Genomic DNA, 16256 nt, shown 5'->3' on the forward strand with positions numbered 1-16256 from the left:
GCGCCCGCGCCGCCGCCCTGCGCACGCCCGGGCGCGCTCCCGCACGGGGCCTCCGGGGGCGGAGCCAGGGGTGCGCCCGTGTGCGTGCGTGCGTGCGTGCGGCGGGCCCGCGCCGCCGCCACTTGGCCGCTGCGCGTCGGCCTTCCTCCTCGGCGACTGCAAGCGTCGCCGCGGGGCACGTTGGGAAGTGGAGTCCCGCGCGCCGGCGCCGGCCCCGCCCTGAGGAGGGGAGCGCGCGGATCGAGCCGCGTGCGTGCGCGTGCGCGTGCTGAGAGCGTACGTGCGTGCGCGGCGGCGCGGGGCGCGTGCGCGGCCGGGCGCTCGGGGCTAGGCACCGCGGGGCGCAGGCGCGGCTGTGGCTTCCTTGTTCGGTCTTGAGTGCGGGGCGGGGGCGCGAGTGGGGTCTGCAGTGGGAGGAGGCCACGCCCGCACCCCGCCAGGCCGCGGGAGGCTTCGGCGCCACGTTCCGCTCCTGCGCGTCGAGTGCTCCCGCTGCCCCCAGAAGACGATACCGACGGTCAGAGAGGCTCATTCACCTGCCCAAGGTCACTTACTCAGGGAAAGAACTGGAATCAAATCCAACAGTTGGCTGTAGATCCAATGATTATGAAAACACATTGAGTCCCTGCCATGTGCCAAGGATTGTCCTGTCCTCATTTGTCCACACCGGTGGTTTTCACCCAGGGTGATTCAGCCTCCTTCTCCCCCCGGGGGACAATGAGCCATGTGTGGAGATACGGTTTTGGTTGTCACCACTGGAGGTGGGTGCTACTGGCATCTAGTGGGTGGAGGCTGGGGATGCTGCTAAATATCCTGCAATGGGCAGGACAGTCCCTCCAGCAAAGAATAATCTGCCCAACACGTCAACACGGAAGGTGGAGAAACCCAGGTCTACACGGACCATAGTAAAAGCTGACCTGAATGGTGTTGTTAGATGGCGGTTTGTGCTGCGTGGTGACTTTCCACTCACTTTCTCAGCCTCTTGGTAGCCTGACAATATAACTGATTCACCATAAAATGAAACAAATGTGAGGAATCAAGGAACCAGGTCACAGGCAAACAGTACAACATAAAACATTTAAAATACACCTCACTTTGGCCACTTTACAGTTTGCAAAGCACATTGGCATCATCAGTTCCACCAGAGGAGAACAACTCATTAGTCCCCCTTCGCAGGTGAGAAGCAGAGGCTCAGCAGAGGGGAAAGGAGTGGCCTCAGGTGGCATTGGGCAGGTGTTCTGTCTTCGCCCTGGGGGCTCTGTGAAGTTTTTCTGGTCAGAAGAAACCAGTAACACTTGTGGGGGGGGTGGGGGGCGGGCTCCCCCCTGGGAGGGGTGTGGGGGGAGCACGACCCAAGTGCCCAGTCAAACAGACACGCTCTGGGTTACTCACAGTGCACTATTAGAAGAGCAGAAAATTGGAAGCAACCCCCATGTCCATCCATTGGTGACAGGATAAATAAACCACGAAGGGCGTGAATGACATGCACAGGATGTGGTCAAATGAAGGAAGGCAGACACAAACTGTTAAAAAGAAAATACTGTTAAAAATACAGACACCTACCAGGGATAAAACAACAAGCAGCTATGTACCTGCCACTGAAACGAACACGTTAGCGTTTTTGTCACGTTTGCTTCAGATCTTTTTAAAAAAATGAACTTGACGGTTTGCTTTTCCCTCCTCCCCGTTCACTTCCTTCCTCCCACCCCAGGGCAAACGGTGGGACAAAAACGGGTATGTGCACACTTTCCTGAATTTACTCCTAACGTGGGTTCAGGCGTACCCAATACACAGAATATAGTTTTGGTTCTTTTTTTCATTGTGGTAAAATACATGTAACATACAAGTTATCGTTGTAACCCTTTTTAAATGCACAGCTTGGTGGCATTAAGCACATTCACATTGCTGTGCAACCATCCCCACCATCATCTCCAGATCTTTCTCATCTTCCCAAACTGAAACTTGGGAAGTTTGACTCCCCAGCCCCTCCCCCAGCCCCTGGCCCCCACCATCTACTTCCTGTCTCTGTGGATGTGACTCCTCCAGGGACCCCCTGTGAGCGGAATCAGACAGTATTTGTCCTTTTTCATCTAGCTTATTTCACTGAGCATCGTGTTCTCAAGGTCCATTCACGTTGTAGCAAGTGTCAGTGCTTCACCCCTTTTCATGGCTGAGTGATGGTCCTGTGCGTGGAGGGACCACATAGCGTTTATTCATCATCCGTTGATGGACACTTTGGTTGTTTCTACCCTTTGGCTATTGTGCATAATACTGCTAAGAACGTGGATGTACAAATAAATGCCCATTTGGTCCCTTTTACTTTAAAACATAACTACATGTAACACTGTATACACAGAAAACATACAGCTACGTGGACATTGCCTGGTAGAGGAGAGACCTGGGCAGAGGGTAGGGGTCATGGGGACCTTGTTCTGTCATAGCTGCCATGTGACTTGTAATTATGTGATGTACTTATTACTTATTTTTGTCCATCCCCCCAGTAGGCTATGAGCTCCAGAGGAGTCAGGGCTGGGCCCCCTAGGGTGAGGAATTCAGTATGTGCTGAATAAATGGGTGACTTTCACTTCCCAGGAAAGAGCTGTGGGCTGCTCTGTAAGGGGGGCTGGCAAGCTTTCTGCTCAGGGCCACACAGTAAATATGTTTGGCTTTGCCAGCCGTCGGGTCTCCGTGGCAATGACTCTGTGCTGTTGTAATTGGAAAGTGCCAGAGTCCATACGTAAACAAGTGTCCTGACTATTTACAGACATGCCAGTGTGACTGTTGTATAATTTTCACGTGTCTCGAAATAGTCTTTTGATTTTTTCAACCATTTAAAAATGTAAAAAGCAGGACTTCCTTGGTGGCCCAGTGGTTAAGACTTCCTGCTTCCCCTGCAGGGGACATGGGTTCAAACCCCGGTCAGGGAACTAAGATCCCGCAAGCCTCGCAGCATGGCCAAAAAATAAATAAATAAATAAAAATGTAAAAAACATTCTTAGCTCACAGGCTGTATCAAAACCACAGAAGGGGGATGTGACCTGCAGGCCGGAGTTTGCCAACTCTATAATGTTAGAATGTTTTGATCAACTGTGTCCCTTTTCTAATCAGAAAATAAATATTTTCCTTCTTTTAAAACATCTTTTAAGACTGTGGTCTGGAGTCAGGCACACCCCTGTTCCCATCCCCTCTGCCACTGATTTGCTGTGTGTCCTTGAGAAAGCCACCTTCCCTCTCTGAGTCCGGGTCTGCAAACTGCAGATAACTGCAGCACACGCACACTAGACTCTCTTGAGGAAAGTGGACACAATGAATGACCACGTGTCAGTAATTCATTTGAGGACATCAGCTGGGCAAGAGTGGTCACTCCATTGAGAGAAGAGGACCCCAGCCAAGGCTGGAACAGAGACCCCTTGGCTGAGTCGCCAGCCAGATTGCGCCATGCCCTCAGCCACTCTTGGGGATAGAGTCCAGGCTGCATGTAAGCGACCACTGGGAGGTGGCAGCTTGGCCAGACACAGGCGGTTCCTTATCTCCTGGGCACCAAAGCTGCAGGAAAGGCTCCCAGTTGACCACTGCCTCGGCTTCCTCTTAGTGTCTGTGTGGGCAGTAGCCTCTGAGACTGACACCTACTTCTTGATATTCATAGCCTCCTGGGATTCCCTACCCTTGTGTACCTGGCTTCTAACCTGTAGGATACGGCCAGGGTGAGGGGATGTCCTTCTGTGATCAGATGGCAAACGGTTCTGACTTCCGTCTTGCTAGAAGCAAGTTGTCACTTCAGGGAGGCCCACATGGCCAGGGATTGAGTGGAATCAACAGCCAGTGAACAAGCCTGGAAGCGGACGCCTTCCCCAGCTCTGTGCGACACCTTGACTGCAGCCTTGCCAGAGGTTGTGAAACACAGGACCCGGCTAGGCTAAGCTGCACCTGGATTCCTGACCCACCGAAAAATGATAAACATGTGTTGCTTTAAGTGGCTACATTTGGGGCAATTTGTTACATAGCAGTAGCTAATGAATACAGCCTGCCTTCTGTCTCAGGCTGGGCATTCCAGGGCATTGCTTGAGTTGGGTGACAGTAGTGAGTGCCACCTGTTTACGTGGGTGGCCCAAGGATGCTGGCATAAGGATGCCCGCAAAGCCCCTGCCACAGTAACCAGGACAGCTGTAAGGAAACTAGACAACACGAAATCACATGGGTTCACGAATTCAGCGTGAGCCCAGCCCTGGTGCCTGGTGACATCTACTCATCCTGCTTCCACCTGAGGGTCTCGTGGAATCCGTGCTGTCCCATCCAGACCACATTAGACCCAATGTGCCCTGGAGTCATCAAGCATTTTCTGTGTGCCAGGCGGGTCGGACAGACAATGTAACCATGAAGAAATACCTTCGGTGACTGAAATACCAAAGAGAGGTACTGAGAGATGAAACAGCTTCAAATGGGCCATACCCAGCCTGGGGGGACCCGGGGGGCCTCCCAGAGGAGGTGTGGGCTCGGGCATGAAGCAGAAAGAGAAGGAGACCAGGCCAGGAGAGAGGAGAAGCTGTCCAGGCAGAGGGGAGAGCATATGCAAAGGCCCAGGGGCAGGAGGGACACAGGAGCTCTGCAGGGGGTGGGAAGGGCCACGGGGAGGACTCTGGAGCCACGTTAAGGCTGTGAGCAGCCATCCAGAGGTGGACACAGAAGAGCAGGGCTGCCTGGGTTCAAACTCTGTGACCTCAGCCTCTCGGGGCCTCAGTTTCCCCACGTGTTCACTGGGATGTGTTCACTTGGCCCAGATGGGGTGTTCCAGGCTCACAGCCGGTGGCCCCCTGTGTGCAGATAGATGGGAAGGGGAAGTCATGTTTCAGAACCCGGAGGAAACCCCAGCTCGCCTTGGGGGCCGGTCTCAGTGTGGCCAGCAGAGGACACAGCTGAACCCCAGGGCTGCCCTGGGGCAAGGCTTTAGGGGTGGGCGCTGCAGGGCTGCCCTGCCTGCCGTCCTGGGCTGGAGGGCCCGGGGACCGCTGGGGTGGGCATTTCAGTCCCAGCACTGGAGGCCCCTGTGCGCTGAGCCCCTCATCAGGCCCCTGGGGTCTGAGGTGAGCCCAGGAAAGGGGAGAGGCAGCCCCGCACAGGGGTCAGAGTGGGGTTCATCAGGGGTTCCCACACCCCGCCCTCCCGGCCATGAGATTTCCCGCTTTGTCTCTGGAGCCTCAGTTTCCCCACCTGTAAAATGAGGACGATAGAAGAAACCACTGCAGCGCTTCTGACGATTAAGTGATTGCATTTATTCATTCTATTTATTTTGGCCGCGCCATGCAGCTTGTGGCATCTTAGTTGCCGGACCCGCGCCCTGGGCGGTGAAAGCGCAGCGTCCTAACCACTGGACCACTAGGGAATTCCCTAAGTGATTTTATATACTTAAGGCACTTCCAACCGTGTCGGGAAAATCCTTAGACCCTCACACCCCGGCAAGGAGGGGGCTATTGACGCGGTGGTGACAGACGAGGAAACCGAAGCAGGAAAGCGACTGGGTGAGGACTCCGAGGGCTCGCTGCGCTGGTGCCGAGTCCGCCCGCCAGGCGCTGGCGGCCCGGGAGGCGGGGGCGTCGCGGGGGTCCGGGAGTCAGTGGGGGCCGCCTTCCCCGCCGCGGCCGCTAGGGGCCGCGCGGGCCGCCGGGCAGTGCGCTCGTGCCCCGCCCCCGCCCCGCCTCCCGTCCGCCCCCTGCCCAGAAGGCCCTGCAGGGACGCGGGCGTTCCTCTCCCCAGCTCCCGGGGCGCGCTGTCCAGCTTGCAGCATGAGCGCCCCCGCCGCGACCCCTATCTTCGCACCCGGCGAGAACTGCAGCCCCGCGTGGCGGGCGGCGCCCGCGGCTTACGACGCGTCGGACTCGCACCTGCAGATCCTGGGCAAGCCGGTGATGGAGCGCTGGGAGACCCCCTACATGCACGCGCTGGCGGCCGCCGCCGCCTCCAGAGGTAGCCCCCGACGGGCGCGCGGGGTCGACCGAGGCCGGGGCCGGTGGGACCCGGCGCCCGCCCGCTCTCCAGCGACGTGGCGGAACCTCTGCGCTCCTCTCCTCGCCTGGAAAACGGGGCCGCTCGCGAGGGCAGCGGGGTAGTCCTGGGGCGCTGCGGGCGCCCTGAGTACCGGGAACCCCCTCTCCGGGGGGCACCGAGGCCCCGACCCCGGGAAGGGGTCGGGCTGGGTCGGGGGATGGGTTCTCAGACGCGGAACTCAGCCGCCGGCCCCCCGCCAGATGTCGAGGACAGGGGAGTGGCGGCCTGGCAAGGTGCTGCCCAGGCCCACGTGGGTAATGTTCCTGCCCAGGAGTCGCGGGAGGCCCTGCCCTGGCTAAGAATAGCTCTGGTAAAGCTGAGGCCTGGAGACAGCTGTCGGGGGTGGCCCTGCACCTGGTGTCAGAGCCCGCGGGGTGCCGAGGGCTCCCCACGACCCCCAGAGGCCGGGCGCACCACCTCTGGGCCTCTGTGTTCCCATCTGGCAAATGGGCACAGCCAGTGTCCCTGCATGGTTAGGGCGTTTCTCCCCTCCTCTTTGACCCAAAGGGGCTCGACCCCCGCCCCTCACTGTTCCAGGCCTGGGCCTTGAATCCTGGTCCTCCCTTGCTCTTACTTTGTAGACTTCATTGTTTGTTGGGGGGGGGGCAGGGGACGCTGCCCAAATCAGGAGATAAGCGCCCTCAGTGCAAACAGCATGGGCCAGGGCTCAAAGTCCAGGGTCTGCCCTGCCCCGTGGGCCAGCCCAGAAGCCGCTGTCCGTGGCCTCCCCGGCAGGCCACCCTCTCTGGCTGCTGGCCCCGGGCCCACGCTGTTCCCTCTCAGGGCTGCTGTGTTCTGTCCCACCCCCCACCTTTGCTCTGCCAACCGGTCGCTCCTAGTGGCAGTCGTTTCTCTCTGCCAAGGCCCTGCCCCCGCGCCCCCTCCTCCAGGCAGCCTCCCCAGCCCCACCCAGTGTGTAAGGCGTGGGCTGTCTGTCTGCCCAGGGGGCCGGGTGTTGGAGGTGGGCTTTGGCATGGCCATCGCAGCTACGAAGGTGCAGGAGGCCCCCATCGACGAGCACTGGATCATCGAGTGCAATGAGGGCGTCTTCCAGCGGCTCCAGGACTGGGCCCCACGGCAGCCGCACAAGGTGCCCGCCTCTGCCCGAGGTCCCGCTCCTCAGGGGAAAGGCCCTGCCCTCGGAGTGGGTTGGGGACCTGGGGTGGCCACAGACATGGGGGAGGTGGTCTTCTCTCTTGGCAGTTCCTCTGCCCCCTCCCCTGCAACAGGTGGAGAAGTCCTGGGCCCCCTCTGACCCTCAGCCTTCTCTTTCTTTCTCCCCTGCGCCAAGGTGGTTCCCTTGAAAGGCCTGTGGGAGGAGGTGGCGCCCACCCTGCCAGGCAGTCACTTCGATGGTGAGGGGCTCTGGGCACTGGGCGGGGGGCCTCTGCCTGGATTGCCAGCCCCTCCTTTGCCTGCTTCTGAAGCACACATGCCTTGATGTGTCACTGGGGTGGCAGAGCCCGGGGGACAGGCACGGACACACATACAGGAGCCTAGCACTCAGGTGCGTGGACACCTCAAGAACGACCAGATGGGACACAATTCGTAGGGCCGGCTGCAGCATAGCAAACTCTGGGTTCCCGGCCGCCTCAACTTGCAGCCAGCGTCCTGACCACGTGGCTTCTGTCTTCCCGAGCAGGGATCCTGTACGACACGTACCCGCTGTCTGAGGAGACCTGGCACACGCACCAGTTCAACTTCATTCGGGTAGGATCGCTTGCGGTGGGACGGGGTCTGCCAGCCCTAAGGTGGGGGTCAGCCCAGTGGGCGCGCCTGCCGTCCACACAGGAGGCACCTCTCCTTCCGCCGTTCCCCTGACCTGGCGGGAGGCCCGCTGGGAACGCCTCTGCCCACCCCCACCCCCTCCTGACCACTGTCCCCCCCCACCCCCGGCCAGGACCATGCCTTCCGCCTGCTGAAGCCGGGGGGCGTCCTTACCTACTGCAACCTCACCTCCTGGGGGGAGCTGATGAAGTCCAAGTACTCGGACATCACCACCATGTTCGAGGTGCCGCAGCCTGGGCGCTCCCTGCCCCGCCCCCCCTACGCCCCCGGCAGCGACTTTGGGTGGGGAGGCAGCTGGGGTCACCTGTGACCTGGGGAGGGTCCCTTGCCGCTGGCCCTGGGGGCTCATCTCTTGGGTGGACTCTGCGCCTCCACTTGTAAATCAGGAGAGGTTTCTCCCTAGCTCAAGGACCTTAGATGGCTCCCCAGTGCCCTCGGGATACAAGGATTCAGCCCAAGGTCCCCAGCGGCATCCCCTCACTCTGCCCTCCTCCACCCGGGGTGCATCTTTATGGGTCTAGCCACCCCTTGTCTTGGGCCTTTGCCCACTCGGTTCCCTCTGCCTGCGAGGACGTGTGGGTGAGCAGCCTGGTGATACCCCATGACAGCCAGGAAGCTGTGTGTGGACACCTGGAGATTCCCACCCAGACCTGGGCTTCAGCATTTTCTTAGCAGCCCCGCCCAGCCCCCAAGGGCCTTGGCACTTGTAGGGGTGGCTGGCAGGGTGTCTCCTGAGGCCCCAGGGCCCTGGAGGTGACTCGGCACCTCCCTCTGGCCAGGAGACACAGGTGCCAGCCCTGCTGGAAGCGGGCTTCCGGCCGGAGAACATCCACACGCAGGTCATGGAGCTGGTCCCACCGGCCGACTGCCGCTATTACGCCTTCCCGCAGATGATCACGCCCCTGGTCACCAAGCACTGAGCCCACTGGGCCCACCGGCTCAGCTGCCCACGCCACCCTGGGGGCTCTGGGCTTCAGGAACCCCTAACCCCCAGACCCCTACTGAGCGCCTTCGTGGCCGGGAGTGCAGGCTCTGGCCCCTCGGCCCTGGTCCAGACCCACACCAGCCGCATGACCAGCAAGCTTCCCTAACCTTCTCTGCAAGGGGACGACCACTACCTTCCTACCATGGTCCTGAGAATGAAATAAACGCTAACACTGGGTTTAGCCAATCAGCACGAAGACACAAACGTGTGCTTGCTTTACTCTTCCTGCCCCTCCAAAAAAAAGTGAAAGGAAAGAAACCTGTTAAATTGACCACCACCGAGACAGTGGCTATACCACTCCAAAGTGTCTGATCCTGCCTCTGATCCCCCCGCCGTGCCCACTGCAGACATTGCCAATTAGTCACCCACGGCCCCTCCCGCCCTCCCTCTGGTGGGCAGCTGGGGTCCCCAGAGGAGGTGGAACTAGGTCAGGACCTCATAGCGGGTGGCAGCCCCAAGGCCCAGACCCTCTGGTCCCACCCAGTCAGGCTGCACCACCATGCCTCGCTCTGAGTCGACGCCCCTCCAGCCCCAGCGCAGGGACACCCTGGCTCCGTCTGCCCTGGGCCCTGGTGCCCGGCTGGTCGCCGCGGTGCCATCTGCTTCACCCCAACCCGCTCTTGGACGCGTCCACTCCCCTCCTTCATGGGTGGGGCCTCCCACTGGGCCACGCTGGGCCCGGCTGTCCACTCCAGGGGCCTCCGCATCTCCATGCACAAGAGAGACAGGCCTGACCCCGCCAAGCAGCACTCGCCCCGCCCACCTCCCAGGCCCCCAGCCCCGGCCCACACCCCACGTGGAGCAGGGGCAGCCAGGCGGGTTTATCGGGTTTATTGACCGCCTCTGGAGTAACAGCGCAGACGCCGCAGGGCGGCCAGGCGGCTGGCACTACCTGCGGTACCAGATCTGGAGCCTCTTCTCGCGCTTGATCTTCTTCTGCAGCTGCAGGATGCCATAGAGCAGGGCCTCGGCCGTGGGCGGGCAGCCTGGGGGCGGGTGACACCTCAGTCTCCCTGCCCTTCCCCCTCCCCTCCGCTCTGCTCCAGGTGGGGGCAACCAGGCCACTTCCCAGGGTGGGGAGGGGCAAGACGGGGCTCTGCCCCAGCAGCCTGTTAGGTCTGCACCAAGCGAGCTGGGGGGCTTGGCCCATCACGGGAAAGGAGCCAGAGGGGGGCAGGGTGGGCAGATGCTGACCCCAGGGCCAACCTCCCAGCCAGGATGAGGGAGGCCTGGGCTACCCCTCCCAGGCCAAGCTGCCCTGGCCCTGGCCCTCCCGCCACGTGACCCGGCTCGGGACCCGGGAGGACAATGTGGGCTGCCTGCCAACCCCCAGGCCACGCCGGCGTCCGGTGAGGACCATTGGAAAGGAATGGGGCAGACTTCAGGCTGGGAAACCCTCCAGGGACAGCAGGGGGAAAGGCTGCAGTGTCACTCTTTACTCTTGTACCCAAATCTGCTTATTCTTAAAAGGGGGCGAGCTGTCTCAGTGGGGCTGTGGGGATTCTGTGAGTTGGGTGAGGGCCGCGTGGGCACCACCTGGGGGCTCACCTGGGACGTAGATGTCCACGGGCACGATACGGTCACAGCCCCGCACCACAGAGTAGGAGTAGTGGTAGTAGCCGCCTCCGTTGGCGCAGCTGGTGGGGAGGGGAGCGCCGGCCGTGAGAGCCTCTCCAGCGACCCCGGCCTCCGTCCCTCCTCGCAGCCCCCAACCCGCACCCCCTTCCAACCTCAAGCAGGTGCCAGGCGGTCAGGAAAGGGCAAGACTGGGACACAAGTCACAGGAAAGACAGTGGCCACCTGAGACCTTCTGTGGGACCGGGTAGGACAGAAACAAACGGTGGGGCTGTGAACAGATGACGCTCAGTGAGAGAAGCCAGACGTGAAAGGACACAGCGTGTGACTCCATTGATAGGAAACGTCCAGGACAGGCCAGTCCACAGACACAGAGTGCGTTCCTGGTTGTCAGGGGCTGGGGGAGGGGGTGGGGAGTGACTGGTGATGGGGACGGGGCTTCTACTGGGGTGATGGAATGCTCTGGAATTAGACAGAGATGATGATTACACAACACTAAGAATGCATTAAAATCCACAAAACTGTACGTTTTGAAAAGGTGAACTTTGTAGTATGTGAATTCTACCTCAACCAAAAAAGTCAGGTGACTAAATGTCTCTTAATGATATGGAGAAATGAGGTGCTGGCTAGATGGTGAGGAGGCTGCAACGCCCCCCCCCCCCCCAGCAGAACGTCCTTCCTGTGGTCATAACACAGAAACAACGAAAATGGACAGGCTGTTGGGGTGGGGGAGCGACTGTAACAGGACAGAAGGGGACGTTCTGGACGACACCGATCAGAAAGCAGCACAGAAACGAGACTGGAAGAGACAAGCCAGCATGTCACCGGCGTGTCTGTTGCTGGAGCCCCCGCCCCGCCGGGCACTCACCTCCCCATAGACACGACGTAGCGAGGCTCTGGCATCTGGTCGTAGACCTGGAAGAGACGGGGGTCTGCGTGCAGCTCGAGCCTGGGGGGGGGGGGGGGGGGAGGGGTTTGGGGGAGGGGGAGGGGAAGGGGGTGGGGGGTGGAGGGTGGAGGGTGGGGTTGACGGTGGGGCCCACCTTGCGGAGCGCGGGGGCCATCTTGTTGGTGAGCGTCCCAGCCACGATCATCACGTCGGACTGGCGGGGGCTGGCGCGGAAGACCACGCCAAAGCGGTCCATGTCGTAGCGGGGCGCTGCCATGTGCATCATCTCCACGGCGCAGCAGGCCAGGCCAAAGGTCATGGGCCACAGGGAGCTCTGCAGGGCGGGGCAGTTGGCCCGTGAGTGGACGAGTGGCCCACGGTGTTTAAAGAAATTGGACGATTTCACATAGAAAAATCTGTTTCTAGCCTTTTCTGGGCCCTGCCCACAGCAACCATGTGACCTCCAGACTCCGAAGGCTGCCCTGGACACTGGTCATCGGCCTGAGCCTGATGCCCCAGCCCAGGACTGTGTGACAGGAGGGCCAAATGAGTTAGGCCCTTGGGTCTACACTTCCCAGCAGCCACATTACCAAAAAGAAAAACAGACAAAAATAAAACCAAGTGCAACTAGCTTTAATAATATAGTCCACATAACCCAGCATATCCTAAATCCCAGCCTCCAACATGGGCACTTGCTGCTCTGAGTGCCCAGTGGCCACCCACGGCACAGATCTAGACCCTGGGGCTCAGCACCCTGGAGGGTCTTGTTCCCAACACCGCCTGGACTCAAAGTGCCAATTCCTCCAGGAAGCCCTCCTGGATGCCCTCTGACTTCCCTCCATCCTTTGGTGCCCGATATCGCCCTGGCCCCCACCCACAAGCTGTTCTCCACCAGAGCTTTCTCTGCTTGTCTGTGTCCAGTCTGGGATCTGGCCAAGGTCCCTGCTGCCCTGTGGATGTCCCAATTCAGGTGACAGGGCTCGGGTCACACAGCGGGCAAGGGCTGCCCAACACGGCAGGGCCATGACTCCACAGCGCACGGCCACAGCGACCATCACCGCCCTGGAGCTGTGGGCCTGGAGGGACACTCGCTGTGGACTCGCTGGTCACACACAGACACCAGGACAGCACCAGCCCGCCCGTCAATGGGGGATTGTTACCCAGCCGGCCGCCCCGAGAGCACTGAAAGGAACCACTGTCCTGGGACAGAGGACACATGTCCAGGGGGAGACACGGACACACACGTGAGCACGCAGACTGTCCCACGGCCAGTGTGGGGGTGGGGTGGGGGATTAGGATATTTGCTGGGAAGGAGCTACTGTTTCCATCGTGTATTTCCAGTTAAAAACATGGGTTTTACGTTAAGAGAGAAAAGAGAGGAATGAACAGAAGATGAAAGGAGAAGAACAGGAGGGAGGTGGCTCATCTTCTCTGGGGGCCGATGCGGGGGGCAGGGAGCACCGAGGGAAGTCAGGCCAGGAACTGCTGGGGGCAGGGCGGGGGTCCTGAGACAGAATCAAAGCCACAGGTCCCCACACGGAGGGGCCCTGGGGGAGTCCGGCCCACTCCGTAGCCACGGGAGCGTGGCTGAGCAGCCAGAGGGGGCTCCACGGACGCAGACGGGGAGGGGCTCACCCGGCGGGCCCAGTTGATGAGGTCGTCCAGCTTGGCCACCACATAGTCGCCCCGGCTGCTGGGAAGGGCGGCGGGTTTGGGGACCACGGCTCCGGCCTGGGACACGGCGGGGTGGGTGCTGGGCACGGGACACACAGCAAGGGGAGGCGTCAGCCAGGCAGGTATCCCCGGCCAGGCCCAGCCCAGAGCAGCCTCTCAGAGGGCAGGACAAGGCCGTGGTCACGGTGGGTCCCCAGAGCAGCACTGGGAGTAGCCGTGAGGCCAGGTCTGCAGCATCCCTGCGCCCCGGCCTGGGGCAGGACACGCCTGCTCAACACCGGAGTGAAAGATGGTGTGGACAGGCCTCTACCGCCTCACTGAGGCCCAGCACGACCCTGTCCTCTCGGGGACTGTTTCCCCGTCTGGAAAACAGGCTCGGCTGACATACTCTTTAGCGAGGGCCCTCCTGGTCTGGAGTTGTGCAGCCACTGGCCTGGGCGCACAGGAGCGGGCTGGGCAGGACTCTGAGGGCAGGGACCCCCTCACATACCCTGCTGGGTGGTGGGAGTGCCCCGGAGTTGCCACAGGCTGCTGCTGTGCTGGGGTGGGGGGATGGGGGACTTCAGGGTGTGTGGGCTCCCAGGAAGGCTGGCCTCACCTGCTCGGGCTGTCAGCGGCCGAGCTCGGATGGACCCCGCGCACCTGCAGAGCCGCGCCCACGCCGGAGCTGCGGGGAGACAGACCGCCCATGACTAGGAGCCCGGGGCGCCCCAACACACTGTGACAGGGTTACCCCGGGGCCAGGATGGGGAAACTGACCAGGGGGTCAAACCCAACCCACCGCCGGTTTTCGTAAATAAAGTTGTTTTTTTTTTTTAATTTATTTATTTTATTTTTGGCTGTGTTGGGTCTTCGTTGCTGCGAGCGAGCTATAAATAAAGTTTTATTGACACATAACCACACCCATTCACTTCCTTGGTGTCTGGGACCGTTTTTACAGAGGCAGAGCCAAAAACGTTTACCGTTTGGCCCTTTACGGAAAAAAAAAATCTGCTGATCCCTGGTCTAGAGAGTGCCTGGTTTTCATTTGATACTTCCCTCATTTTCCCCGTCTTCCCTTTGCTTTGCAGTGAGTGTGTATTTTATTCGTAGGAAAAAGGCCTTATCAAAAGAAACAGCCCAAATCCGAGGGCCTGGCAGCCACCTGCCTTACTGTCCCAAGGAGGCCTGCACGGGGCTGCCATCAGAGCAAACGTGCTGAATGCCTTTCGTGCGCCAGGTAGCGACTGGGCTCTGAGGGTACTAGGGCAGGGAGACGTGGGGCTGGATGCCAGGCGGCCCCTGGCCTGGTGCTGATGGAGGGCCCGCCCGGATCTGAGGCCCCCTGACAGCCCCCTCTGAGCCCCTCCCTGCCAGGGCCTCACTGCGGGGTGTTAGGATCAGAGATGCAGACATGCAGGCAGGAAGGCAGGCAGGCAGGCAGGCAGGCAGGCACTCACCGAAGAGCAAGGATCCCGCGGAGCAGGCCGGGAGCTGCAGAAAGAACCACAGGGTGGGGGCAGTGAGTTGTGGCAGCACCAGAGGCCACAAACGGCCCAGAGGGTCCAGCCTCCAGGTGTTTGCCCTTCAGGCCCCCCACGTTGTACACCCGCCCTCTCACCCTCAGGCTATCTACATTCCATTTAACAAACAATTGATAAAGAGCAATCTTTCAGGGGAATTCCCTGGTGGTCCAGTGGTTAGGACTCCACGCTTCCACTGCAGGGGGCCTGGCTTCGATCCCTGGTGGCTTCGATCCCTGGTCGGGGAGCTAAGATCCCGCAAACCGCAAGGTGTAGCCAAAAAAAAAAAAAAAGTGATCTTTAAGAATGTGAACCAGACAGTGTCATTGCCCTGCTTCCAACTGCACACTCCACATCAGAGCCACCTTCCCTTTCCTCAGGCATGTCAGTGTCCCTCCTGTCTCAGAGCCTTTGCACTTGCTGTCCCCTCTGCCTGGAGCACCCCTTTCATGGGGCAGCTTTCAGCTCAAATGCCTGGGTCTACACTAGCTCCCCAGGCCCTCTCGATCCTGTCACCCTGTTCTATTTCTATCCACATGTCCTCCTGTGGCGCCTGCCTCCCCCCGATGCTAGGGCCTCCCTGGGTTCCCCAGTGTCTGTCTCGGCCTGGGCTCAGCCTGACAGGCAAGTGTCAAGTCAACAAACCCATAGACATCAGCGAGGCTCCAAGCCCTGGGCTGGGAGTTCCGGGGTTTCAGAGGCTGGGCAAGGAGTCCAGGCTAACAGCCCAGACCCGGACTCTGGAGCAAGCTGCCCCTCTCTGAGCCTCAGCTCCCCCACCTGAAAATGTAGGGCTTTGGGTAATCTCACAGCACAGTAAATGCCCTTCACCTCCAAGGTGAGGGGATTCCAGCCTCTGGACCAGACATTCTTAGCAAGGGGCCGCTGGTGAGGATTCAGCAGACCGGTGAGCTTGCACGGGAAAGAAAAATATCCTCTTTATTGTCACCAACGTCTTGCTGAAAATTGGCCTTTCCTTAAAATCTGAGTGTAGCGAAAACTACAGCAGTATTAGCGAGACTGAGGCTTTTCACCAACAGAAATGACAGTGATTTCCTAACACCGATATAGAGGCTGCAGCCAACTCTGTGTAAAGGAACGTGTCCACTTCTCACTCCTTCAAAGTCACAGCAGTAGGCAGATCCGCCACCTCGGCTTTCCAGGCATGAATAATGAAGCACCCGGACTGCGAACTGACCCCCGGTTCCCAGACAGTATCCTGGCAACAGTCAGTATAACCGCTTTCCTTTGCAACCCTGTGAATCCATCCTATGCGTTTAATCGCTAATCGGAAAAAAGGTCCCCGGAGCAGCCCGGGTTTGGACGCCTTCTCTGCGGGTGACCGTCCCCTTCCCGGGGTGGCAGGGTGCCCCGGGGTCGCGTCCCTGCCCGGCCAGGCCGCGTGACCTCCAGCGGTTCCAGCCGCTCTCTGGACCTCAGTTTCCTCGGATGTCGGGGCTGCTGCCCCCTCGCCGCCTCCTCCCGGAAACTTCAAGGGCACCATCCCGGGCCGAGCCTGGGTTCCTCCGGCTCCGGCCCCGGCCCCCTCCCGAGGCTGGGAGCCTGCGTCGCCCTCGACCTCCGCTTCCCCAGGCGGCCGGGCGGAAAGGCGCCCGGAGCGACCCAAGCCCCGACCCCGCCGCCCCGACCAGCTCACCCGCCAGCGCCGCCATCTCGGCCTCGGCCTTCAGACAACCTCTATGGTCCGTCCTCTTCAGAGCTCCGGGTCCCCAGGGCCGTCGCCCAAAGTGCCTCGGCTCGTGCTCGGAAACCGGAACTCGGGCGGGGACGTTCCGCCTCT

The 16256-nt window shown here is 60.3% G+C and overlaps 2 protein-coding genes across 2 annotated transcripts; one reads left to right on the forward strand and one right to left on the reverse strand.

Moving 5' to 3' along the window:
- The first annotated feature begins 5709 nt into the window (after positions 1-5709).
- On the forward strand, positions 5710-9019 carry GAMT (guanidinoacetate N-methyltransferase). The gene is made up of 6 exons (XM_068537401.1): positions 5710-5961; positions 6987-7132; positions 7334-7397; positions 7685-7752; positions 7943-8053; positions 8610-9019. The coding sequence occupies exons 1-6, from the start codon at positions 5781-5783 to the stop codon at positions 8748-8750; spliced, it is 711 nt and encodes a 236-aa protein (XP_068393502.1). The 5' UTR covers positions 5710-5780; the 3' UTR covers positions 8751-9019.
- A 611-nt stretch (positions 9020-9630) lies between these two features.
- On the reverse strand, positions 9631-16219 carry NDUFS7 (NADH:ubiquinone oxidoreductase core subunit S7). The gene is made up of 8 exons (XM_068537400.1): positions 16113-16219; positions 14393-14426; positions 13552-13620; positions 12915-13032; positions 11434-11613; positions 11259-11305; positions 10364-10452; positions 9631-9801 (listed from the first exon to the last, which is right to left on the reverse strand). Exons 1-8 carry the CDS (start codon positions 16126-16128, stop codon positions 9704-9706), a joined length of 651 nt encoding a protein of 216 aa, XP_068393501.1. The 5' UTR covers positions 16129-16219; the 3' UTR covers positions 9631-9703.
- Positions 16220-16256: the final 37 nt, after the last annotated feature.

The sequence above is a fragment of the Eschrichtius robustus genome, chromosome 2, assembly GCF_028021215.1.
Source record: "Eschrichtius robustus isolate mEscRob2 chromosome 2, mEscRob2.pri, whole genome shotgun sequence".
Taxonomy (NCBI): domain Eukaryota; kingdom Metazoa; phylum Chordata; class Mammalia; order Artiodactyla; family Eschrichtiidae; genus Eschrichtius; species Eschrichtius robustus.

Coding starts and splice junctions, on each gene's coding strand:
- GAMT (XM_068537401.1), top strand. CDS start 5,781: ATGAGCGCCCCCGCCGCGACCCCTATCTTCGCACCCGGCGAGAACTGC. Junction 7,753..7,942: donor ACCAGTTCAACTTCATTCGG/GTAGGATCGCTT, acceptor ACCCCCGGCCAG/GACCATGCCTTCCGCCTGCT. Junction 8,054..8,609: donor ACATCACCACCATGTTCGAG/GTGCCGCAGCCT, acceptor CCCTCTGGCCAG/GAGACACAGGTGCCAGCCCT.
- NDUFS7 (XM_068537400.1), bottom strand. Junction 13,033..13,551: donor GCCGCTGACAGCCCGAGCAG/GTGAGGCCAGCC, acceptor TCCCGTGCCCAG/CACCCACCCCGCCGTGTCCC. Junction 11,614..12,914: donor TCATCAACTGGGCCCGCCGG/GTGAGCCCCTCC, acceptor CCCGCCCTGCAG/AGCTCCCTGTGGCCCATGAC.